Here is a 26,198-nt window from a genome sequence, read left to right on the forward strand (position 1 = left end):
AGTTGTAAATTTGCTAAGGTTTTGGCGATATAAATAAACACATTAATAAGTATAGCACAGATTAGTTATTTTCTGCCATGCCCCGCCCCCGGAGAATGCCGCTTTAGGCAATTACCCATATGACCCATAGCTAGAACCGCTACTGGTCCTGTGTCATCGCTAGCATGCTAGCTTGCGGTCTTTGTATGTTTGCTAATTCTCCTTGACAAACACCACAATGTCAACAAAATGTTCTGCACCCAAAAGGCAGAGGAATCTAACCATCACACAAAAAGTTGGACTTCTGGTCAAGTTACGTGGATTTAGGGCGCAATTACAAAATAAATGAATCTTTGGTTTAAGGGAGCAATATATATGTATTAAAGGGGATCTATTATGCTCATTTTCCGGCATTGTTCCGTCACTGTTTCACAATAAACAATCAAATGGAATAAGAAGGCTTCAACTGTTTTTGTCCAACAAATCTAATCCAGACGTGTCAGGACCGACAAAACGAAACACGCGTCCTAACCGGCACTTCCTGCTGATCCTGTCGAGTCGGAGACGTCACTAACAATACAATGACACGTGCACATTCTTGCAATTCTGTTTTGGGATCACCATGATGCTAGTACTTCATCCGTCCATGGAGGCAGCAGCCACTTCCCACTCCGTGGCTACTCCGTCCGGATCCTCCTGGTGGATATCAGGGGGAGCAGCAGTTCTCCCAGAAGACCGTGATCTTGTCCTTTTGGTCACCACCCAAAGCTCATGACCATAGGTGAAGGTAGGAACGTAGATCGAGCGGCAGCGCATGTTCTGGAGTAATACCAATACATTCAGAGGGGTGCTGGAGCCTATCCCAGCTGTCTTCAGGCGAGAGGCGGGGTACACCCTGGACTGGTGGCCAGCCAATCACAAGGCACATATAGACAAACAACCATTCACACTCACATTCATACCTATGGACAATTTGGAGTGGCTAATGAACCTAGCATGTTTTTTTTTTAATGTGGGAGGAAACCGGAGTACCCGGAGAAAACATGCAAACTCCACACAGAGATGGAATTGAACCCTGGTTCAATTCTAGAGGTCTGCGCGCTAACCACTCGTCCGCCGTGCAGCCCAATACAAAGTACATGTTTAATAGATTATTTGGAGCGCAAAATAAGATAGAGAGTTGTATATAAAAGGCAGCAGCTGTAGCATTACACCACCTGGTGCACGGGTGAGAGGTTAGCCTCAGGCTAATTTGGTGCTGTATGCCCAACGGCGTCAAACAATGCGTCCTCGTGTGCAAAATGTGGTCCACCAAATGACGGCCATTGGCTGGCCTCCAGTCCAGAGTGTACCCCGCCTCTCGCCCAAAACCAGCTAGGATAGACTCCAGCATAGCCGCCACATGTATAACTGAGTATAAGTGGCATAGAAAATAGATGGATGGGTTTCAAAGGAAACAACAAATGACATAATGATACAAGGATTGTGCCCCCCCCAATATAAAATGAAAAGTTAACTAACTAGCACTTACTATGTTAATTACTAGTTACTATGGTACACATAATGTCATTGTATGGTCATATCACCTCGTACTTCGGTACGAGGTACATTATTAAAATTTTTTTTTTTAAAAACTTAAACTGTATTTTGGAAAGCTGGAAGTGAACAAATGTAACAATTACTGATTGTAAAAGTAAACTATATTAGGAAAGCAGGAAGTGAACAAATGTAACAGTTACTGATTGTAAAAGTAAACTATATTAGGAAAGCAGGAAGTGAACAAATGTAAAAGTTACTGATTGTAAAAGTAAAATATATTAGGAAAGCAGGAAGTGAACAAATGTAACAGTTACTGATTGTAAAAGTACCAGATGGAGGGGTAGGATTTAATAAGCTTTGCTTCTTCCTACTCCTTTTGGACATGTGGAACTGTGAACTGATTATGGGATGCATTCAATTGTAATCTGATGCATGTTCAAATGAAATAAAACCATTACCATTACCAAGTCCGTGAAGTCGGGAAGCAAGGAAAAGCACGGAAGAGAAATAAGAAGGAAAAAGATGGAAGGTTGAAGTACAAAGTTTATTTGAAGCCAATTCCAGTGGAAAAGGGAAGAGTGGTGTAACATGCACAACAATAGTGACAGGAAAAAAAGTCATAACGCAGCCTGGATATTGTGTATATTGTGTATATTGTGTATATTGTGTATATTGTGTATATTCCTACAGATGCAATACATTAGTGACTTTCTGTGGGTAAACGTTTCATGCATTAATTGTGCAACTCAAGCAAATGAGCAGCCCTCAGTGACAGACTGTCTCACATCAAGTACAAAATAAAAACCCATTTTACACAAAATGTGCACAATGGGGAACCACACACACACACACACACATGTAAGTGAGTATTGGCACAACAGTGTACACTTTCACACAGCAGCACGCTATTTTGTTCCTGTGAGATTACGCCAACAGTAGACGCAGGCAAATGGGATCTCGCTGCAACTGCGAGGACTTTCACACAGCAACACAAAGTCCCAGAATGAGATCATTAAGCCTCTTTCACACAGACGTGACACACAGTTGTCATATCAGAGCTGCACCGGAGTTCATCCGTATGTGTCTTTTATCACAGAACTCGGGGGAAAATGGAATACGGATGCATTGTCGGCATCCCACAGTCGAATAACTTTCACACAGAATTCCCAGAAAATTGAGACGTCCAAGCCATATCAGTAGCTTCTTACAGAGAGATGCTGCACAATTCCCAACAATGGAGCTTTGTGCCTTTTACATCCAAATCCAAATCAGGATATTATCAGATCATTTGGTGCCTTTTACACAGAATCCAAATCAGGGTGTTATCAGATAATTTGGTGCCTTTTACACAGAGTCCATATCAAGATGTTATCAGAACATTTAGTGCATTTTACACAGAATCCATATCAGGATGTTGTCAGATCATTTGGTGCCTTTTACACAGAATCCAAATTAGGATATCATCAGATCATTTGGTGCCTTTTACACAGAATCCAAATCAGGATGTTAGCAGATCATTTAGCGCCTTTTACACAGAATCCGAATCAGGATATTATAAGATCATTTAGTGCCTTTCACACAGAATCCGAATCAGGATATTATAAGATAATTTAGTGCCTTTTCCACAGAATCCAAATCAGGATGTTAGCAGATCATTTAGCGCCTTTTACACAGAATCCGAATCAGGATATTATAAGATCATTTAGTGTCTTTTACACAGAATCCAAATCAGGATGTTATCAGATCATTTAGTGCCTTTTACACAGAATCCAAATCAGGATGTTATCAGATCATTTAGTGCCTTTTAGACAGAATCCGAATCAGGATATTATCAGATAATTTAGTGCCTTTTACACAGAATCCAAATCAGGATGTTATCAAATCATTTAGTGCCTCTTACACAGAATCCAAATCAGGATGTTATCAGATCATTTGGCGCCTTTTACACAGAATCCAAATCAGGATGTTATCAGATCAGTTAGTGCCTTTTACACAGAATCCACATCAGGATATTATTACATCATTTAGTGCATTTTACACAGAATCCAAATCAGGATGTTATCAGGATGTTTTTTGTTAACAAGCCATTTGATTCTCTGATTCTACCAGGATCATTTAGTGCCTTTTACACAGAATCCAAATCAGGATATTATTACATCATTTAGTGCATTTTACACAGAATCCAAATCAGGATGTTATCATATCTTTTAGTGCCTTTTACACAGAATCCAGAACAGGATGTTATCAGATCTTTTAGTGCATTTTACACAGAATCCAAATCAGGATAATCCATTCGATTCTCTGATTCTACCCGTGTGTAGTTCATACATAAGAATGCTGACAGCACCTCAGAAGGCAGAACATCATTCTCTACCATCCCGTGTCGGTGCGGTTTATAAAGAACAATGACGGGAAAAAAGGCAGGAAAATGCAGACTTTTAGTGGCAGTGTGAAAGGGTCTTGTGGTACGGCCTCAGAAGGCAGAACAAGGCTGGACAAACATCGTACGTGTTGGTGCCTTTTATACAAAACATTGACACGGACAAGGTTTTTCAGGGCGAGAACAAAGTTGCTGAATAAGAACGTCTGACTTGTTTGTGGCTCCCTGCTCATTAGGAGAAGGTCCGGGTTTTAGTATCGCTGATTTTTACAATCCGCCTGCAGGAGATTGCATTTGCAGGATTAAGAGAGACAATTAGAGGGAATACGAAGAGCTCGGCGCCGTCTTCGCCGCAAAAGCCTGACACCTCCAAAGAAGCCCTGGAGATGCGCCGGGGCGTCTTCCAAATGAGGTGAAAGAGCTTTAATGACGGCGTTTAAACGCGTGAAGAGCTCCCTCCTCCGTGGTTTTCATCAATACCACTGACGGGAAAGCTCGGGAGCGCACCTTTTCCAACCTGACGCCGCTGCCTCGTTAGTCTCAATCAAAAAAAAGGCACGTCAAAGCAGGAGCTGCACCAGCTAATCATTGTGGGCGTCAGGTCACACTGAACCACTCAACCACTGAACCAGCCAGGCAGCGAGAGACGCCATTAAGTAGTCAGGGAGAAGCAAAGGCGGGACTTTTATTTATTGATCAAATCATTTACATTCTGGGGGGGGGGGGGGATATTGGCTGGATCTGATTATTATTATGACGTGGTAGTGATGCGTGGATCGATACTGAAAGACGATACTTCCGATACCAGCTTTGGTGAACTGAAATCCAAATGTGGATATACGGCCGGCGTTTCAGGTGATGCAATTTTAATTATTTTGTTGTTTTTTTTTATCATTTTAAATACCATTTTCAATTTTTTTATTATTTTGTCCTATTTTTTACTTAGCGACCTCAATATACTAAAAATCAGATCATTTAGTGCATTTTACACAGAATCCAAATCAGGATGTTATCAGATCATTTGGTGCCTTTTACACAGAATCCAAATCAGGATGTTATCAGATCATTTAGTGCATTTTAAACAGAATCCAAATCAGGATGTTATCAGATCATTTGGTGCCTTTTACACAGAATCCAAATCAGGATGTTATCAGATCATTTAGTGCATTTTAAACAGAATCCAAATCAGGATGTTATCAGATCATTTAGTGCATTTTAAACAGAATCCAAATCAGGATGTTATCAGATCATTTGGTGCCTTTTACACAGAATCCAAATCAGGATGTTATCAGATCATTTGGTGCCTTTTACACAGAATCCAAATCAGGATGTTATCAGATCATTTGGTGCCTTTTACACAGAATCCAAATCAGGATGTTATCAGATCATTTGGTGCCTTTTACATGAATGGGAGTGTGAATGGTTGTTTGTCTATATGTGCCCTGTGATTGGCTGCCGACCAGTCCAGGGTGTACCCCACCTCTCACCCGAAGACAGCTGGGATAGGCTCCAGCACCCCCGCGACCCTCGTGAGGAAAAAGCAGTAGAAAATGAATGAATGAATTGGATATTAGCAACCTGACTTGGGTTTAAAGTGGTTTGTATGAACAACCCAATTGTTGTATTAAGGGAGCCAACCCAATTTGTTGGGTCCAATATTTAACCAGCGCCGGGAAACTACCCAAATTGGTTTGTTTTTAACTCACCATTTTTAAGAGTATAGATGGCGTCATGGATTGATTTGCATATCGCAACACAAACCTCGTAGGTGAGACAATGGATTCACGGTTTGTTCATTTGAATTTGGGCCATGGCTTCATCGAGATAAAATAAGTCATTTGATCTCACAAGAGGAAAAACATGGTGGGATTACGGAATGGATTTATTATCCTCGCAGGCCGTGTACACACCAGTACACACCAGTACACACCAGTAGGCAGTTTTTTTCTGAACAATAAATCTTGTTATGTTTGAATCTCGTGAGATCTTGCGACAAGCTCATGTAACCCCCCCGTACTGGTGAATACCAACTACAGCAGTACCTTGGTTTTCATCCCCCCCCCCCCCCTCTCGAAATGAGTGGAGTGGGACAATAAAGCGTCCACACGTTGTTGACTGAAGCAGAGCTTGTTTTAGAGGTGGGCCTCTGGTTCTGTTTCTTTAAGAATCATGAACGACTCCTTTCTGTGCGTTATGCACTGATGGCACGTTCAAGCGCACTGTGTATTTGTGACAGGAACAAATATACCTTTCACACAGAATTCTGATAGAACTGAACGAGGAAAAGCGAGGTTGTACTGTACCTTGTACTGTGCCTTGTACTGTACCTTGTACTGTGCCTTGTACTGTGCCTTGTACTGTACCTTGTACTGTACCTTGAGTGTTAAAGGTTAGTGAAAAAGGATGCGTTCAGTTGGAAAAATGCATAGGCGTTAGCGCACGCAGACGTCGGCTCGCTGCCCTCCGCTGAGTCCATCCAAATATGGAAGTCTTCACGTGTGTTTCAATATTCTTCTCCTCGCTCCAGGCTGCAGGTGTCCCTCAGGGCAGAGACACGAGGTGAGGTAGAAAGCTATTCCATTCCATGCCCATGCTAGCATGTCTTTGTTGTTCACATCTTTAGGAAAATTGAGTGCAAGATCATGTCCCGAATGTCGTCCTCCCACCACCGGGGGGGCGCTACACGGAGCTCTCGTCCGGCCTCGGCTGCAGCTGTTTACGCTTCTCCAAGATCCTGTTGAGCTCGTCCGCGAAGGGCGAGCAAAGCGTTGACGCGTTCTCGGCGTCGCTTTGCCTCAGCAGCACATAGCTGTTGCCGTTCATCCTGCGCAGGACGCTGGGCAACGTGGCAGACAAGCCGTTGGGGAAGTTGCACTCGGGCGGCGTGGGGGGCGGAGGAGGTGCCCGGGGAGGTGTCTCCGCGTGAGCTTCACCGGGAACAATTTGGAGGAAGCCTCCGTCGTGAGGAGGCTTCGAGACCCCGTTGCAATGGCCGGAAATGGTCTTCAGCTCCATGAGGGCGGAGTTTCGTTGCTGCTTCCTGTTTCGGTTGGTTCTCTTGCAGCTTGGGTAGGCGGCGGCAGCGGCCCGTAGAGAGTACTTCCCTCCGTGGCCCACTCGAAGACAGAAGCCGACGTAGAACAGCACCACGGCGAGAACCACACAAAGGCTGCCCAGGATGGTGATGAGGGACAGGTACAAGGCCTCCATGCTCCTGGAGGAGATCAGCTCCGAGTGGGGGGGAAGAGGCGCCAAGGGCGGAGCCGTGGGCACCGGTGAGGCGGTAGCTTGTTCTTCAACCAGGGAAGGAGGGGCCAGGTCTGGACTAACGGTGACATTGTAGGTAACCACGGCAACCTTGACATTATTCTCAAGAGCGTAGCAGGTGTACAAGCCGCTCTGGTCCTGCCGAGCCTCGATGATGAGCAGGCCGTCGATGCCGGTCCTGAACCCGGAACTGAGGCCGTACCCATGGAGCTCGTCGGCGTCCAGCGTCCAAAGGGGCGTGGCCAGGTTGGAGCTGAGCTCGCACTGCAGCAGCACGTCGTCGCCGACTCGAACAAAGCGACTACGAATGGTGACGTCTGGAATGAAAGAAAAAGTCCAAAGTCCAATGGCAGAAAAAACGGAATAATCCACAAAAAGCCACCAATTCTGCCCATGAGAAACTACGCTAGATGTTTACTAAAAAGTTGTACTTTATGAGTAATCCCTCATAGAATATGTACTCCGGTTTGCTCCCACATTCCAAAATCATGCTAGGTTAATTGGCCACTCCAAATTGTCCATAGGTATGAATGTGAGTGTGAATGGTTGTTTGTCTATATGTGCCCTGTGATTGGCTGGCCACCAGTCCAGGGTGTATCCCGCCTCTCGCCCGAAGACAGCTGGGATAGGCTCCAGCAACCCCTGTGACCCTCGTGAGGATAAGCGGTAGAAAATGAATGAGTTCTCCTCCTCTTTTGTGTGGAAGTGGTAACTTTTTGGCTTCTTATTTTGACTTTCCCTGAATGAATGATCAGAGTTAGAACCTCTTCACTACCCTCAACAGACACCAGTAGAGCCCTCTACACATGAAATAACACCCCTATAGTGACCCAATATCGTAGACATCAAAAGACAATAAGCCATTTAAAACATACAGTGGTGTGAAAACGTCTTCCCCCCCTACCCCCCTCCACCCCCCCCCCCCCCATCCTATTTTTCTCATTTATTTGCACGTTTTTGTTTTTGTCTTTCAGCTTTTTCCTGATTACGGAGTCGCCACAGCAGACTTTTCGCTTGAGCCCTTTCCATACTCCGGATGCCCTTCCTCACTAGTGGAGATTCAAACCCGGGTGTTTGTGACGATTCAATGTTTCAGATCAGTCCAACGCAACACGGCCCTGTGTGAAAATGTGATTGTGATAACAGTCCACATATCAATTATGAAAAGGTTCAATGGCCTAATATCAGAATCTGTGTCCCCCAAAAATCCATTTCAATCCAGCCTTAATATAAATACTTTCTTTGGCCAAAACATTACCAAGTTGAAGGGCCGTGAATGGCAAATGTGCAGGGATGCACTGCAAAATAATTCCTAATAATTGTCAGACACGCTGACATGTAATATACATACATCCTCAAAGCTTTACCGTAATTAGAGCGGGGGTACCCATCGTGTTGAACGCCAGTTTCCGGCGTAAATCAGTCAGCTGATTACTGATTTGCTACGACTCCTCCACGGCAACTTTCATCATGTTGGATGGAAATGGCCACGTTTTTTTGGATCAATCTTGCTCAACTGTTCCTCACGTGTACTCGCCAGTCCCCTGAAGTTGCTAACCGAACTCCGCGGCGATTGAAGTGACATTGAATGTTTTATAGAGGCCAGTCCAATTTATGGGGTCCAACTTGTGGATTATTTCTCATATACATAAAAGCACATGCAACGCTGTAGTAGTGTAGCAGTGGGTGTAGTAGTGACAAAGGTGTGCAGCAGTTCAGGAGCAGTAGAGCTCCACCTTGGGGTGTCCTAATTTTTGACATGACTTTATATCAAAGGCTGTCCAAAGTCAGCCATCATATCACCTTGCACGGCTAAAACAAAAGCAGATGCCACTTTTGATCAGGATGAAATTGTGAAGTGGAAGGTAGGACTTTGCCTGCGGTGAATATCAAACAGATTTCTCCCCAGAATGGGATTAAAGAACAGGAGGGAGGGGGGGTGTCAGAGGGGGGCTGGGCACATAATCAACTTTCAAAGGGGTCCTCGTGCCAGATGATGACAACCATGCATTTTTTCTCTTTTTCATCTCTGTGTTATTATTCACTTCATGAAAAGCAAAGTTGGTAGGAAGCAGGTGAGAATTGGGACGTACCTCTTTGAGTGGTGTCGCACCCCCTGTTGCCTCGCTGGACGTCCTGGATTAGAGTGGATCTGCGACAAGCAAGAGAAAAACAACATGATTCCTCGACTAGGAATAGTGTCACCGTACTTTTTAAATCTAGCTTTTCACCAAATTGGAAGGATATCTGTCTTTGAATGTTCTGAACTCCTGGTTCCAAAGCCAGTGTGGTCCATGTTGAGTAGAATAATGGTGCCATCGGGCATCCCCGGGGTGTCCAAAGTGTGGCCCGGGCAGCATTTTTGAATTTCATTCATTCATTAATTTTCTACCGCTTTTCCTCACGAGGGTCGCGGGGGGTGCTGGAGCCTATCCCAGCTGTCTTCGGGCTAGAGGCGGGGTACACCCTGAACTGGTCGCCAGCCAATCACAGGGCACATATAGACAAACAACCATTCACACTCACATTCCATTCATACCTATGGACAATTTGGAGTCACCAATTAACCTAGCATGTTTTTGGAATGTGGGAGGAAACCGGAGTACCCGGAGAAAACCCACGCATGCACGGAGACAACATGCAAACTCCACACAGAGATGGCCGAGGGTGGGGAAAGACAAAATAAGAAGCCAAAAAGTTACCACTTCCACACAAAATAGGAGGAGAACTCATTCATTTTCTACCGCTTATCCTCACGAGGGTCGCAGGGGGTTGCTGGAGCAGAAAATGAATGAGTTCTCCTCCTATTTTGTGTGGAAGTGGTAACTTTTTGGCTTTATTTTTTTTATTTTATTTTTATTTTGAGCAGAAAAATAAAAATGAAGATATTTGAGAACAGTGGAATGTTTTATCAGAGCTTTTATTGTAGAACATCGGAACCAAAGCACTGAAAAAGTTTGTATATTTTTCTGTTTTTAATAAATGCGTTTTTTTTTTTTTTTTTTGGAAAACCTGATGCGGCCCAGCCTTGCCCAGACCCTAGTTCCAGTGGCCCCCAGGTGAATTGAGTTTGAGACCCCTGCTCTAGAGCAAATAGTGATAAGGTACAGCAGACCTGAGCAGCGCTGAGGTATTGAACATGAGATACGATAAGGGTGACGCTCCGGTCAGCAGCTAGGGCCGTGTACTATTTGTTACCACGGGAATTACGTAACACTTCTGGGAAATAGGGCATAGTGTTGTTTGTGTTGAAGAGACACACACACACACACACACCATACCTGTCTGGGTACCCGGCAATATCCACGCAGTGGGCTCCGCTCCAGGCACAGTGGGGGTCCCTGGCAAAGATGCAGTCATAGCAGGAAGCGTACCTGCGGCAGTTGGAGTGGGGGAGCTGCACCACGCCGTACGGCGAGCCGACGTAAACACTCGTCTGTCAAGAGAAGAGGACACGTGGAAGTCGTGTAACACATGTGTGTGTGTGTATGTATGTGATCAGGACACACAACCTGTTTTTCAGAGATCAGCACGTTCTCCACCGGCTGCGGTTCCTCAAACAGCTGCAGCTCCTCGATAATATGCAGGTGACCCTCCACGTGTACGGCCTTGTGCAACCAGCCTTCATCTGCAGAGAGAGCGAGGTCAGGAGTCAACTGTGGATTCCGTGCAGTCAACAAGATCACAGTGCTTACACACACCCGTCCCCATGTACAACACATGGTAGGCTTCTCCATCCAAGCCTTGCACGGCGCTCACTGCCATGCGGGTGTAGTCCGTAGTCCTCCTGAACAACAGAGGGCGTCCGTCTAAAGCCCCGACCTGGCGGGACATCAGCGGATGTCTTCGGACAAAGTTGAGCACGTCGTCGGGCAGGGAGGTGGACGCGTTGATGCCCTTGGCTCTCATGGCGTTGGTGATACACTGCAGGAAGAAGAAGGGAGGATGAAGATGGTAATGGTAATGGTTTTATTTCATTTGAACATGCATCAGATTACAATTGAATGCATCACATAATCAGTTCACAGTCCAAATGTCCAAAAGGAGTAGGAAGAAGCAAAACTTATTAAATCCTACCCCTCCATCTGGTACTTTTACAATCAGTAACTGTTACAATAATAAAAATAAATTTAAACTTTATTTTATTACATTTCTATATTTTAAAAATGTAAAAATGTAAAAATGTAAAAATGTAAAAATGTAAAAATGTAAAAATGAAAAAATGTAAAAAAACAAAAATTTAAAAATTTAAAAATTTAAAAATTTAAAAATTTAAAAATTTAAAAATTTAAAAATTTAAAAATTTAAAAATTTAAAAATTTAAAAATTTAAAAATTTAAAAATTTAAAAATTTAAAAATTTTATTTTTTGTGATGTACCAAAGTACGAGGTGATATGACCATCCTTGTATTTAGCAAATTTATTTCATTTATTAATTTATTTTTATTAATTTTTATTATTTTTTACATTTTTTAAATTTTTGTTATTTTTTGTCACGTACCAAAGTACGAGGTGTTATGACCATCCAATGACATAATGTGTACCATAGTAAGTGTCAATATAGTGTTATATATAGCACATCATGACTGGTTCAAGACTCTTCATCCTTGTATTTAGCAAACATCAACTGCTTGTATTGTTTCTTGAATTGGCTCATCGTTGTGCATTGTTTGAGGTCCTTACTCAATCCATTCCATAGTTTGATTCCACATACTGAAAAAGCTAGATGAGGAGCAAAGTGTGCAATTTGAGAGCTTAAAAAGCGGAAGGGTGAGTTAGGGTCCAGCAAAGTACGCAAAGCCGCCCACGGGAGAGAAAAATGTCATCACATCTTAGCACCTGACTCCACTTCCGTCTTTGTCCTCCTCCAACCAGTGCGGCTGACTCATCTAAGCGGCTTTCCCGCGCTCGTAACCGTTTTCCCCCCCAATTTCCGTTTAACAGCCAAGGTTTAATTTAAGTCCTGCAAAAGTGACAGGACAGTGGATAAAGTCTGCTAACCGCAGCGTGGGTCGGCCGTCACGCTAAGCCAAAGCTGGGGGCCGCTGTTAATTGCAGAGGAAAAAAATGGGCTTCGGCTGGGGTGGTTTTTATCCTTTGAGACAGTCATCCTCGTTATCAGCCACCCTTCATATTATAATCTTCTGTTTGAAACGTCTTCTAGGATCATATGGCATAAAAAGGAGACATAGGCTGGTTTTGTCTGTGATAATGACTGATAATGTCCTAAGTTCTATATGCCTGCGGTGTGGACTTCATTCCGAGGTTGTAAATCTGTGTAGGTTAGTGTCTTAAGTGGACGACAGCCTTTTTTATTAGCACACAGCTTGTCTTCTCCATCACCACATGGCTGACAAAACAGCCCATTCCGGCTTTCATAATAAAAACGCTCAGGCATTAAATCCTGTCAGATAGCATCCAACACACAGGTGTTCAAATTTAAGGCCTGGGGGCCAGATTCGACCATCCATATTGTTTCATGTGGCCCAAAAACACAGCAGCAGCTACAATATGTAGCATCGCCTTTCGCTAGTGGGTGGTCAAAGAAGTCGCTCACTGGTTGGTGTGGAGAGGTGTCACTGCGCCAGTAATGTACGTAGCTCTTGGGCGTAACAATGTTAAAAATAATCATAATAACAACAACAATGGCTGCACGGCGGTCGAGTGGTTAGCGCACAGACCTCACAGCTAGGAGACCAGGGTTCAATCCCACCCTCGGCCATCTCTGTGTGGAGTTTGCATGTTCTAACCGTGCATGCGTGGGTTTTCTCCGGGTACTCCGGTTTCCTCCCACACTCCAAAATGTTCCATTCCAAAATTAATTGGCCACTCCAAATTGTCCATAGGTATGAATGTGAGTGTGAATGGTTGTTTGTCTATATGTGCCCTGTGATTGGCTGGTGACCAGCCTAGGGTGTACCCCGCCTCTTGCTGGAAGACAGCTGGGATAGGCTCCAGCAACCCCCGCGACCCTCGTGAGGAAAAGCTGTATAGAAAATGACTGACTGACTATTTTTATTTTTATTTTGGGATAAATTAGGATCATTTTACCAATTTCTTGATATTGCTCCATTGACTTTCCTTTATGGTTGTGTTAATTTTTTTTTTTTAACAATTATTATTATGATTATGAGGATAAGCGATAGAAAATGAATGAATGAATGAACAACAACAATGGTTATTATTGGTGAAAAACAGGTCACATTATTATTTTTTTTTCTGAAGGCTTTATAGGAGGAATAGTTGTGTCGTATGATGATTCTTAGCTACCTCTTTTTTTAGCTGTTTGTATATCTTTAGAATGCACATTCCTAATATAACTGCTGTGTATTGCAATGACACCCAGCGAACTGAGCTCCAGGTTTGGGGCACCTGAAGGGGGTAGCGCCACGCACTCATGCATCCATAGACACACATATGTATTGCACCCCACCCCCATCCAATGCCTTTGCCGCTATATCCCCCCCCCCCTTTGCCCAGGTGCGGGCATGACGGGGACCACGGCTTGCAGCTATTTTTCCCTTTGTGGTGCTGGTCTTGTGTCTTATGTGTGTGAATAATGTTTTTTACTTGTATGCCAAATTGTAGGGTGAGGTTTCCCCCCCCCTCTCCTGTTGTGCCCCTTCTTCCCCCCCTTCATCGCCCAATCATCCCTTCCTGTCACCCCTTGTCTCACTGCATAGTATATTGTATATATATGGACGGATGATTGCAGTATTTCGCTTGTACTTCTGTATAAGTGACAAAAATAAAAAGCTACCACATATGGAAAAAAAAATATTAGTGAAGGAGCAAGAAGTAGCAACAGTCTCTTAAAAGGCTGCAAATAAGTGTAAACATGTGCGTGAGTGAGTGAGTGCACGCTTACAGTTCCAGGTCGCGGGTCAGGGATCTTTCCAGTGTACTCCCTCCAGTTGGAGTCCTGGTTCTCCATGTAAGGTCCTTGGAAGGCCTCTTGGACGTCAGACAGCGAGAAGCGACACAATGCAGACGCCTTTATGTTCTTCCTAAAAGACACACACACGGCACATAAAGCCAGCGTTACTATGGCGACGGCAGCACATGTACAGTAGGCTCACCTAGTTTTGAAAATGAAAAAAAGAAAGACAAATGGGAAGAAAGAAGAAGAAAGGGGAGGGCAGAGGATGAGTTCTGGCAGAGATGGAAGGAGCAGATTACAGAGTAGGAGGGAAAGAAGTATGAAATAAGAGTCAGAGGTGGACAGTAGGCGTTCGAAAGCTTCTCAACAAAACAGGATTCATACACCTTGTTCGTACTTCACATGCTGGATTTCTACAAATGGAGACAAACGACACGTTTAAGACGTCGGACAAGTCGAATTTTAAGAACTTGTGGAGCTTGTGTTCAATTCCACTCTCGGCCATCTCTGTGTGGAGTTTGCATGTTCTCCCCGTGCATGCGTGGGTTTTCTCCGGGTACTCCGGTTTCCTCCCACATTCCAAATGTAGAGAAGCGGTACGGAAGGGGGCTCTTACTGAATTCAATAGCATGAATTCATGAATTCAATACGGCAGCACGGCGGTCGAGTGGTTAGCGCGCAGACCTCACAGCTAGGAGACCAGGGTTCAATTCCACCCTCGGCCATCTCTGTGTGGAGTTTGCATGTTCTCCCCGTGCATGCGTGGGTTTTCTCCGGGTATTCCGGTTTCCTCCCCCATTCCAAAAACATGCTAGCTTAATTGGAGACTCCAAATTGTCCATAGGTATGAATGTGAGTGTGAATGGTTGTTTGTCTATATGTGCCCTGTGATTGGCTGGCCACCAGTCCAGGGTGTACCCCGCCTCTCACCCGAAGACAGCTGGGATAGGCTCCAGCACCCCCTGCGACCCTCGTGAGGAAAAGCGGTAGAAAATGAATTACTTTATTCCGGGCTGCACGGCGGTCGAGTGGTTAGCGCGCAGACCTCACAGCTAGGATTCAGTTCCACCCTCGGCCATCTCTGGAGTTTGCATGTTCTCCCCATGCATGCGTGGGTTTTCTCCGGGTACTCCGGTTTCCTCCCACATTCCAAAAACATGCTAGGTTAATTGGCCACTCCAAATTGTCCATAGGTATGAATGTGAGTGTGAATGGTTGTTTGTCTATACGTATGTGCCCTGTGATTGGCTGGCCACCAGTCCAGGGTGTACCCCGCCTCTCGCCCAAAGACAGCTGGGATAGGCTCCAGCACCCCCTGCAACCCTTGTGAGGAAAAACGGTTGAAAATGAATGAATGAATCCTATCCTATATATATAAATGAATCTTATCCTATATTTAATGTTTGCAAACACCTGAAATGAACACATGAATCAAATTTTAGTATTACGTCTTTTTGGACATTCATTGTTTTTCTCATGAATTTATAATTATGCTTTATGATGAAAAAAAAAGATATTTTTTCTGATTACTCGATTAATCGACTATATTTTCAGTAGAATACTCAATTACTAACATGTTAGTAATTGAGCCAATCTAGTGGAAAATAGCTTCTCCTCTTATTCCGTGTGGAAGTGGTAAGTTTTGGTCTCACTTGTCCTTCTTCCTCACCCTGACTGAAAATTTTAGTAGTTGTTTCTGTATAGACAAGGAATTGGCTGTTTTATGAAAACAATGACGTCACCAACCCGTCGCCGATGCGTCAAGCGTTCCCCACAATGTTACGAAGCACGAGGAACACGTTAGCAAATGTTTGCTAACCTGAAAACCTGCATGTTTTTAAATCTATTCTCCGCCACAAGAGTTTCCTTCCCCAATATCTCGTCCTGTCTCCTTCCGGAGACCACGCTCACCAGCCAAGGCCAAAGATGCCGTAGAAGAGCGTATCCTTCGCCGTGTCTCCGGGCATGACGAACACGCTGCGCAGCTCGTTGAAGTGGAAGTCGTACTCGGGCAGGGAACATGTCAGCCTGGCCTTCAGGAAGGACGTCCAGCGCTTCTGTAGAGTTAGGCGGCCTCCTCGGTCCCCCTGAGATGGAGAGAGAGAGAGAGAATCAAAATAAGAGCAGATGCTCGGCTTCAAGGTGGCACTTGTGAAGAACCCCCCCCCAAAGAGAGCAGCAGATGGCAAGGGAAAGCAACAGCGTTGGTTTTGGCCACCTGTGGACAAGCCCTGATCATATCGTCTGCACCTTCCTACCGTGGAACCACAAAGGGTGCAAGGACACTCTATATTTGAACATCTGAGCATTTTTATGAAGGCAAAACACTGGGAATCAACCATAGAAGAAATATTATTCATTCATTCATTCATTTTCTAACGCTTTTTCCTCATGAGAGTCGCGGGGGTGCTGGAGCCTATCCCAGCTGTCTTTGGGCAAGAGGCGGGGTACACCCTGGACTGGTCGCCAGCCAATCACAGGGCACATATAGGCAAACAACCATTCACACTCACATTCATACCTATGGACAATTTGGAGTGGCTAATTAACCTAGCATGTTTTTGGAATGTTATTATTGTTAGAACTTGCCTTCCAAGGTGATGTAATGTCTGTTTTGGTCAAGTAGTTTGTAAAATAAATTACCTGCAAAAAATGCGACTTATACTCCAGTGCAATTTATGTATGTTTTTTTCTACATAATTATGCATTTTTGGCCATGTGCGACTTACACCCCGGAGTGACTTATAGTCCAGAAAATACGGTATGTATGTAGTATTAAGTATAGTAGTAAGTAGTAGTAAGTATCGGGACACCTCACCTTTACAAAGGAAGCAAATATATATATATATATAAATATATATTAAAAGTATATATATAAAAGTATAAATATATATAAAAAGGGCGGCATGGCGGTCGAGTGGTTAGCGCACAGACCTCACTGCTAGGAGACCAGGGTTCAATTCCACCCTCGGCCATCTCTGTGTGGAGTTTGCATGTTCTCCCCGTGCATGCGTGGGTTTTCTCCGGGTACTCCAGTTTCCTCCCACATTCCAAAAACATGCTAGGTTAATTGGCCACTCCAAATTGTCCATAGGTATGAATGTGAGTGTGAATCGTTGTTTGTCTATATGTGCCCTGTGATTGGCTGGCCACCAGTCCAGGGTGTACCCCGCCTCTCGCCCGAAGACAGCTGGGATAGGCTCCAGCACCCCCCGCGACCCTCGTGAGGAAAAGCGGTAGAAAATGAATGAATATATATTTGCTTCCTTTGTAACGGTGAGGTGTCCCGATACTTTTGTCCACAAAAATAAGCTGCTATCATTCAAGCTCCGTAAACAAAGTAATTGTAAATAAGTGAAGGTGACAAAAATGCTAAACAGTCTGTCAGCACCTTTCGGCTCTCCGTCCCTTTTTGCTACAAGACATTTATCCGCCACACAGCCAGACAGATCCTCTAATCCTCCAACCCCCCCCCCTTCCAGAGCTTTGAAACAGCTGCCTTCCATCAACTCTTAGGGGTTACGGCCTTTCAGTCAAGCCTTCGCGCTCACCTTGCAAATCCGTGCCACTCGCGCCACCCTGCCGTGGGTGGAGGTGCCAGCCTGCTCCGGGCTCCCCTCAGTGAAAAAGTAGTAGATCATGTCGTCGTCGCCCGTCCCACTGCTGCCGCTCATGCTCTCCCTCACCAGGGCAGAGCCCACAAAGTTGGCCTCTGCAATGAAGAGATGTTTATGCGTGCACAAAATCAGGTTTGTGTTGAAGAAAAAGAGTGTACTAAATGCTTGAGACCAGTGGTTCCCAAACTGGGGTACGCACACCCCGCAAGGGTACGTCACTTATCAATTATTCATACATTCATTAATTTTCTACCGCTTATCCTCACGAGGGTCACGGGGGTGCTGGAGCCTATCCCAGCTGTCTTCAGGCGAGAGGCGGGGTACACCCTGGACTGGTGGCCAGCCAATCACAGGGCACATATAGACAAACAACCATTCACACTCACATTCATACCTATGGACAATTTGGAGTGGCCAATTAACCTAGCATGTTTTTGGAATGTGGGAGGAAACCGGAGTACCTGGAGAAAACCCACGCACGCACAGGTGGAATCGAACACTGATTTCCTAGCTGTGTGGCCTGTGTGCTAACCACCCACCCACCTCCCACATTCCAAAAAACATGCTAGGTTAATTAGCCACTCCAAATTGTCCACGGTGGTCCAGTGGTTAGCGCGCAGACCTCACAGCTAGGAAACCAGGGTTCAATTCCACCCTCGGCCATCTCTGTGTGGAGTTTGCATGTTCTCCCCGTGCATGCGTGGGTTTTCTCCGGGTACTCTGGTTTCCTCCTACATTCCAAAAACATGCTAGGTTAATTAGCCACTCCAAATTGTCCATGGGTATGAATGTGAGTGTGAATGGTTGTTTGTCTATATGTGCCCTGTGATTGGCTGGCGACCAGTCAGCGAAGACAGCTGGACCCTCGCATTATTCTAATGTCACCATGCTAAAGACACATTTACCCTGGAATTACTATAAAAGAATGAAGCATTGAACTATTTCCAATATTCCTATGTTTTTGAAGTGTGCAGGAGTAGGGTGCACATGGCTTCAGGTCAAACTTCTGAAGGGGTACTTGACTGTAAAAGGTTTGGGATCCACTGCTCCAGGAGGATTTGTTGATTTCAAAGATCTCCACTGAAGGTTCTACTCACCGTTCAGCCATCGCGTGGGAGCATCCTCCGTCTTCAGCGTGGGAGACGGAGAGTTACGGCGGATGTCCGGGAAGCTTCTAAACTCATACTGGGAGGCGGTGTACATCTCCTGGTCTGGAGAGGAGAAACAAAGTCATCTGGAGTTCTCTGAACGTTTGCAGGGGACAAGGGATGGTTCCTACCTACGATGAGGCCGGTGTAGCCCGTCCTTGGCCCGTAAGGACATTTGTCTCGGCCCTCTTCAGGCGCAGACATTACAAACTTCTCAGCATCCTGTGACAGGAAGCAAGAGGAGTTAGCTCCTACGGCGTTGTACTGCAAAAAACTGGGCTTTCGAGTAAGTTTGGCTGCCTCACTGTCACGGTTTTTCGAAAAAAATATTAATCATGTTTTTCTGGTTAAATGCAGCTTATTATTGATAAGAAATATGCATTATTTGAGCATTTTCAAGCATAAAAATGGCTAAAACTGAAGTATGAAAATAAGGCATTCAGAAGACACATCCAAGGATGTAACGATATGTAGTTTTCTACACTGGTCACTCTATGCAGTGTTGGATACACAAGCACCAGCCTTGCCAGACCAACAGGCTTTTAATGCAGTTTTGAATAATAAATTCTCATAAAAATCACACACAGAAAAAAAATCAACCCTAAAGGCAAAAATTAAAATTAAAATTAAAATTAAAATTAAAATTAAAATTAAAATTAAAATTAAAATTAAAATTAAAATTAAAATTAAAATTAAAATTAAAATTAAAATTAAAATTAAAATTAAAATTAAAATTAAAATTAAAATTAAAATTAAAATTAAAATTAAAATTAAAATTAAAATTAAAATTACAAGTGCAATAAATTAAAATTACAAGTGCAATAAATTAAAATTAAAATTAAAATTAAAATTAAAATTAAAATTAAAATTAAAATTAAAATTAAAATTAAAATTAAAATTAAAATTAAAATTAAAATTAAAATTAAAATTAAAATTAAAATTAAAATTAAAATTAATAAACAGGTCTTGACAAAAATATTCCATTTATAAATAAGGAATCCTACTTTGCGAAAACTCACATATCCAGGTCAGGAACCAGTTAACCGTAATAAACGAGGAATTTCTGTATATCTAATCAGGGCTGGTCTACATCTGTTTAGAGTCAAGAATGATTATGACACGTGGGCAACCTCACAAAGTCGAGAAGATGCTCAAATCCTGCTTCAGGCACGGTCATGCTAATGCTAATTTATTTTGAAGTCTCAAGCCTTATCAATGTGATATTGCGGTGAATTTGTGCATGGACCGGAGGCGAGTTTGCACTTAGTAAAAATGCTTGACTGAGCAAAAGGTCAAACCTACTATGAATGCACACATCGGACTGAAGGCGTGAGTCCCACACATGTAGAGATGTGTAGCGTTGAACCTCTGCAGGAAGCGGATGTGGTTAAAACACTCCGTCTGCCGGAGCAGCAGGAGGAAAGGAGAGAGAGAGCGAGAGGGAGAAATAAAAAAAAGACATGTTTAGTGAGGACATCAAAGCACTGCAGTAAAAAGATGGGAATGTTGAATGCCCACCTTGTTGTCTTTTCCCTTGAGAAGACACTGACGTTTTAGCTCGGGGGAGGCCTCCCACTCAATCTGATGCAATGCATTATACAGGAAGGCAGAAGAGAACAGGTGGTTATATGTCAAGCAGTTATTTTACTCAAATATCAACGACCGTCTGAGCTTGAACGCAACTCATAGCTGATATACAATCGTGAACATTCAGTAAACTCCGGTTTCTGTAGGATTCTGTTTGGTTAAACATTTTTACCCAAATGTTTCCTGGGTTTTCGTACAATGTTGCACGTCACAAACTAGACCGTTTCCACTGTACTGTACTGTACTGTACTGTACTGTACTGCCAAATCAGGTGCCCACACAAAACACCCTGGTGTTGCTCACTCACTATCCATGCGACTGCTAAATAACGCACCATGGGGCCAAAAAGTTGTGAATGGCGACAATTTGAATTCAACAAAAAACACATCACAGAGTCCAAAGATGGCGTCCTCGTCCCTCAGTGCTCCTCTCCAACAAGTCTTCAATAAAGGTCAAAGGTTAAATGTTCCTATATCCATTTCATTCCTCATTTATCATTCATTTCTGCATGTCAAACTATAATTATTCTCTATCAAATGTTTTTTTTTTAATATTATTGGGTGAAACACATCTGAAACACATTAGTTGGATTTAGGCGTGGGGGGAAAATTGGAACAAATGAACAAAAAGGGAAGTACTACCGTGTATTTCAGCAACATGTCAAAAAATGGCAGCATTTGTGAAAGTGAAGAATAGAGGTGAAAAATATGGATTTCATCATGCTAGTATTGATCTTCATTCATTCATTCATTTTCTACCACTTCTCCTCACGAGGTTCGCTAGGGGTGCTGGAGCCTATCCCAGCTGTCTTCTGGCAAGAGGCGGGGTACACCCTGGACTGGTGGCCAGCCAACCAATCACAGGGCACATATAGACAAACAACCATTCACACTCACATTCATACCTATGGACAATTTGGAGTGGCTAATTAACCTAGCATGTTTTTGGAATGTGGGAGGAAACCGGAGTACCCGGAGAAAACCCACGCATGCACGGGGAGAACACAGAGATGGCCGAGGGTGGAATTGAACCCTGGTCTCCTAGCTGTAAGGTCTGCTACGCTAACCACTCGTCCACCGTGCAGCCCCACTAGTATTGATCTGATACAGATCAGGGCTCTACGTTAAAAACCAAAATGACTTGCCCATAGGGAATCCTTAAGGTGAGAACTACTTGCCCGAACTTGCCCCATGTAAAATGAAAAGACTGCCATTGATATATGATATCATATATATCAATATATGCTGATAATTCATCAGATAATAGTACTGATGCATTGTATTTGGAGGAATGTCTGAACATTTGTGGAGATGTATGTTAACATGGCAAGCCATGCTACCTTACACATCGCAGTCGTAGTAAGCAGTGATATTTATAAGTTGTGCACCACAATGAAACATTTGACACATTTGTGTACTAGTAAAGTGTTTTTAATCCAGAAAAATGCTCAATGGTCAAACAATAATTTGTGAAGCAAAGGTGAGAAAAATACACAGAGAAATTGAACCGCTAGATTTTGTAGCTTGTGCAAAATCAGCACTTGGTGTTGGATCTAATGGGTGGTGTTTCATTGTGACCACTTCAAATTGTCACAGCAACGTGATTCACTCACCTGTGCCATCATTTGATTTGCTGCCGCTAATAAAATACTTGTTTAGGAGGCACTGTTTCATCACTTTTTGGTGTTTTCCTTCAGAAGTTGTTGAAGAATTAGGCGATGTTGGCAGGGACGCCATGATAGATGTTTTCCTAGTAAAACATCGCTGATTGGTTGATCGCGAACAAGAACGGGTGTGGGTAAAACGCGGATGTGGATTACGGACCGCGGTCTAAATAAACGATTCTGATTGGTCCATTTCAAGATTTGCAAGGATTGGTTTGCAAATTACCACCGGAATTACGTAGTCCGTGTTTTACCAACACCCAACAAGAACCGCTTTAGAAAAAACTCTTGGCAGTACGGCATGCTAAAGTGCACTTGCCCGACGGGAATATTAATGATTGGATTTACTTGCCCGAATTTTGTTTTAACTTGCCCCGGGCCATCGGTACATCGTTATTGTCGAGCCCTGCAGATAATAGCTTTGTATTGATAATGACTCACTGTCCGTGCTAAATAACCCACCATGGGGCCAAAGAAAGTAGCAAGGGGAAACAATTTAATAAGGTCACCAAGTTTTACAGGATTTCTGCATCAACAATAACGTCCATCTTTCAGTGCGGGCTGCACGGCGGTTTGGTAGGAGACTTGGGTTAGATTTCCCGCTCGGGCATCTATGTGTGAAGTTTGCATCTGTTTTTTCCGGGTACTCCGGTTTTCTCCCACATTCCAAAAACATGCTAGGTTAATTGGCCACTCCAAATTGTCCATAGGTATGAATGCGAGTGTGAATGGTTGTCTGTCTATACGTGCCCTGTGATTGGCTGGCCACCAGTCCAGCTGGGATACGCTCCAGCATACCACCACCCTAGTCAAGATAAGTGATACAGAAAATGGATGGACCTCAGTTTTTGTCATTTTTGTTATTAATCCTGCGTTAACTAGGAATCTTGATATTACCTACTGCAGCAAACGTTACCTTGTACTTTGCTACCACTTTTATCTTGAATTCCATCATGTTTCTCACCTTCTTTATCAAACGTCTGGCATCTGCAAGGTTTCTTTTAATTTTAAAAAAAAGAGACACGCAGATTCATCTGACACGGTGTGCTTGAACGCCTCATCAGTGAGAGGCACCCCTTCTTGTTCGACAGAAGAAAGCAGACAAATACGAGTTGTTCATCGTGCTGTGTGCCTGCTATAAATAAATAAACCACACACACAATAACAATGATCAATGGATTCCTTGTTCGGAATCCGTCTATGGTGTCTTAACTCTAAAAGAACCACTATACATATTTCACAGTCACCAATGCATGGATGCTTTGATTGGGTACTCGATTCTGCGGATTAGATTGTTAGGCGCACTGTTTGGCCATACCATAACCCAGACATACTGTATATTTTGTTTAATAAATTATGCAATTATACAATAATTTTCCCTGAGAATGTCCACCAAGGTTCCACTGTACAGCCCTCTCTTGCCATTTCACATTACCCAAATTTGGCTGCCTCACTGTCACGGTTTTTCAAAAAAAAATATGAATCATGTTTTTCTGGTTGAATGCAGCTTATTATTGATAAAAATATGCATTATTTGAGCATTTTCAAGCATAAAAATGGCTAAAATTGAAGTATGAAAATAAGGCATTCAGAAGACACATCCAAGGATGTAACGATATGTAGTTTTCTACACTGGTCACTGTATGCAGTGTTAGATACACAAGCACCAGCCTTGCCAGACCAACAGGATTTTATTGCAGGTTTCAATAATCATTCCTCATAAAAAATCACACACACAAAAAAAATCAACCCTAAAGGTTAAAAAAATGAAATTAAAATTAAAAAAAATTAAAAATTGTAATTAGAAGGTCATAAACAGGTCTTCACAAAAATATTCCATTCATAAATAAAGAATCCTACTTTGCGAAAACTCACATACTCACATTTGAGCATTTTCAAGCATAAAAATGGCTGAAACTGAAGTATGAAAATAAGGCATTCAGAAGACACATCCAAGGATGTAACGATATGTAGTTTTCTACACTGGTCAATGTATGTAGTGTTAGATACACAAGCACCAGCCTTGCCAGACCAACAGGCTTTTATTGCAGGTTTGAATAATAAATCCTCATAAAAATCACCCCGAAAGGTTAAAAAAACTAAATAAAATTAATAAAAATAAAAATAAAAATAAAAATAAAAATAAAAATAAAAATAAAAATAAAAATAAAAATAAAAATAAAAATAAAAATAAAAATAAAAATAAAAATAAAAATAAAAATAAAAATAAAAATAAAAATAAAAATAAAAATAAAAATAAAAATAAAAATAAAAATAAAAATAAAAATAAAAATAAAAATACAAATACAAATACAAATAAAAAGGTCTTCACAAAAATATTCCATTATAAATAAGGAATCCTACTTTGTGAAAACTCACATATCTCAGCTAGGTCAGGAACCAGTTATATACCGTAATAAACGAGACATTTCTGTATATCTAATCAGGGTTGGTCTACATCTGTTTAGAGTCAAGAATGACTGTGACACGTGGGCAACCTCACAAAGTCGGGAAGATGCTCGAATCCTGCTTCAGGCACGGTCATGCTAATGCTAATTTATAAGTCTCAAGCCTTATCAATGTGATATTGTGATATGATGGACTTCATCATTTGCACACACGAGCCTGTTCAAATTGAAACAGCATCTCCTAAAAAAAGACGTGGAATGCAAATGATGCCCCAGGTAGACTTAAAAAGACGTTTTCCACGGAACGTGGGGCAACACGGGCAAACAAGCAACACTCACAGTCAGAGCAGAGGCGGCGGAGATGTCAGAAGCGTCGAGAGCGAATGCGGCCCCGCGGGCCCCGACGTAGAGGCGCTGCTCACTGTCAGCCTCCAGCAGCATGGTGCCGTAGTTGATGGCGGAGGAGCGGAAACGCCTGCAGCCATGAAGACCTGAGAGGGCAGAATCATCACTTATTTATTCATACGAGCAGGCGCGCCGCAATGTCGTAAACACACACACTGAAAATAATGTTGTGAAGCCGTGATGTTTTGAACACAACATAGCAGATTTCCTCACATCATCCAACAAGGGAGGGCGCAAAGCTTTGAATGTAACCTCAGCTGATTTGGGATAGGCTCCAGCACCCCCCGCCGCGACCCTCGTGAGGATAAGCGGTAGAACACGGGTCTCAAACTCAATTTACTTGGGGGCCACTGGAGCTAGGGTCTGGGTGAGACTGGGCCGCATCAGGTTTTCCAAAATATGCATTTATTAAAAACAGAAAAATGAATAAACTTTGCTTTGGTTCCGATTTTCTACAAGAAAAGTTCTGATAAAACATTCCACTGTTCTCAAATATCTTAATTTTTATTTTTCTGGACAAAATAAGATGAAAAATAAATAAAAAAATCAAGAATAAAGAAAATTAATCAGTAATAAATAAATATAATAATAATAAAACGGCAAATAATAAAAACTTAAGAAACTTAAAATGAACAAAGCATTATTAGAGCCCTGTAGACATGACAAAACACGACTATAGTCACATTTATACTCCTTTTATTTACAACATATTGCGCAACTGCAGGGTCTTGAGACACATGCTAACTCGCAAACTAGAGAGCTAGCGACCTAAACGGTAGCCTTCAAGTTATTTCCTTTCAACTTAAATAGCCAAAAACTTACCACTTCCACACGGATAGGGAGGATAACTATTAACAGTTATTTAACCTTTAACATGAACATTAATCAAACTTAATATTTTTTCTGGGTACATGATACCATACAGCATCCATATCAAACTTGTGCGGGCCGCACTAACATTAAACTTTCATATCAAGGCAGGGCCTCAAACTAGTGTCCTGCGGGCCACATTTGCCCCGCGGGCCGCATGTTTGAGACCCCTGCTCTAGAGTTTACATTCTATATTTTCTATTTACTGCTATATGTTTATAACTGGGGCTGAGTGGCGGACGAGTGGTTAGCGCGCAGACCTCACAGCTAGGAGACCACTTCCACACGGAATGGGAGGAGAGCTCTATCATGTCGGGACATGCCATTGCTGATTGCTTACAATGGGATGGTCATCTCATGTCCTGTCTCAAAAAACAGGTAGTGGCTCTTGGGATAGACCGATATGGATTTTTTCGGGCCGATGCCGATACCGATTTTTTTTTTTTTTTTTACAT

At 42.9% G+C, this 26,198-nt stretch overlaps 1 protein-coding gene across 2 annotated transcripts in view; it reads right to left on the minus strand.

Moving 5' to 3' along the window:
• Positions 1 to 2,043: 2,043 nt before the first annotated feature.
• Positions 2,044 to 26,198, minus strand: part of LOC131108123 (semaphorin-4G-like) — a 36,628-nt gene continuing 12,473 nt past the window's right edge. For both annotated transcript variants that reach the window (XM_058058924.1, XM_058058934.1), the window contains exons 3-15: positions 24,808 to 24,959; positions 20,329 to 20,391; positions 20,113 to 20,211; positions 18,942 to 19,032; positions 18,760 to 18,873; positions 17,597 to 17,757; positions 15,957 to 16,132; positions 14,034 to 14,172; positions 10,867 to 11,089; positions 10,678 to 10,793; positions 10,447 to 10,601; positions 9,259 to 9,317; positions 2,044 to 7,482 (exon numbers count right to left, since the gene is read on the minus strand). In XM_058058924.1, the coding sequence (XP_057914907.1) occupies positions 6,578 to 7,482; positions 9,259 to 9,317; positions 10,447 to 10,601; positions 10,678 to 10,793; positions 10,867 to 11,089; positions 14,034 to 14,172; positions 15,957 to 16,132; positions 17,597 to 17,757; positions 18,760 to 18,873; positions 18,942 to 19,032; positions 20,113 to 20,211; positions 20,329 to 20,391; positions 24,808 to 24,959 (2,453 nt within the window). In that variant the 3' untranslated portion in view covers positions 2,044 to 6,577. The remainder of the gene's footprint in view (positions 7,483 to 9,258; positions 9,318 to 10,446; positions 10,602 to 10,677; positions 10,794 to 10,866; positions 11,090 to 14,033; positions 14,173 to 15,956; positions 16,133 to 17,596; positions 17,758 to 18,759; positions 18,874 to 18,941; positions 19,033 to 20,112; positions 20,212 to 20,328; positions 20,392 to 24,807; positions 24,960 to 26,198) is intronic.

This window comes from Doryrhamphus excisus, chromosome 2 (assembly GCF_030265055.1).
Source record: "Doryrhamphus excisus isolate RoL2022-K1 chromosome 2, RoL_Dexc_1.0, whole genome shotgun sequence".
NCBI lineage: Eukaryota > Metazoa > Chordata > Actinopteri > Syngnathiformes > Syngnathidae > Doryrhamphus > Doryrhamphus excisus.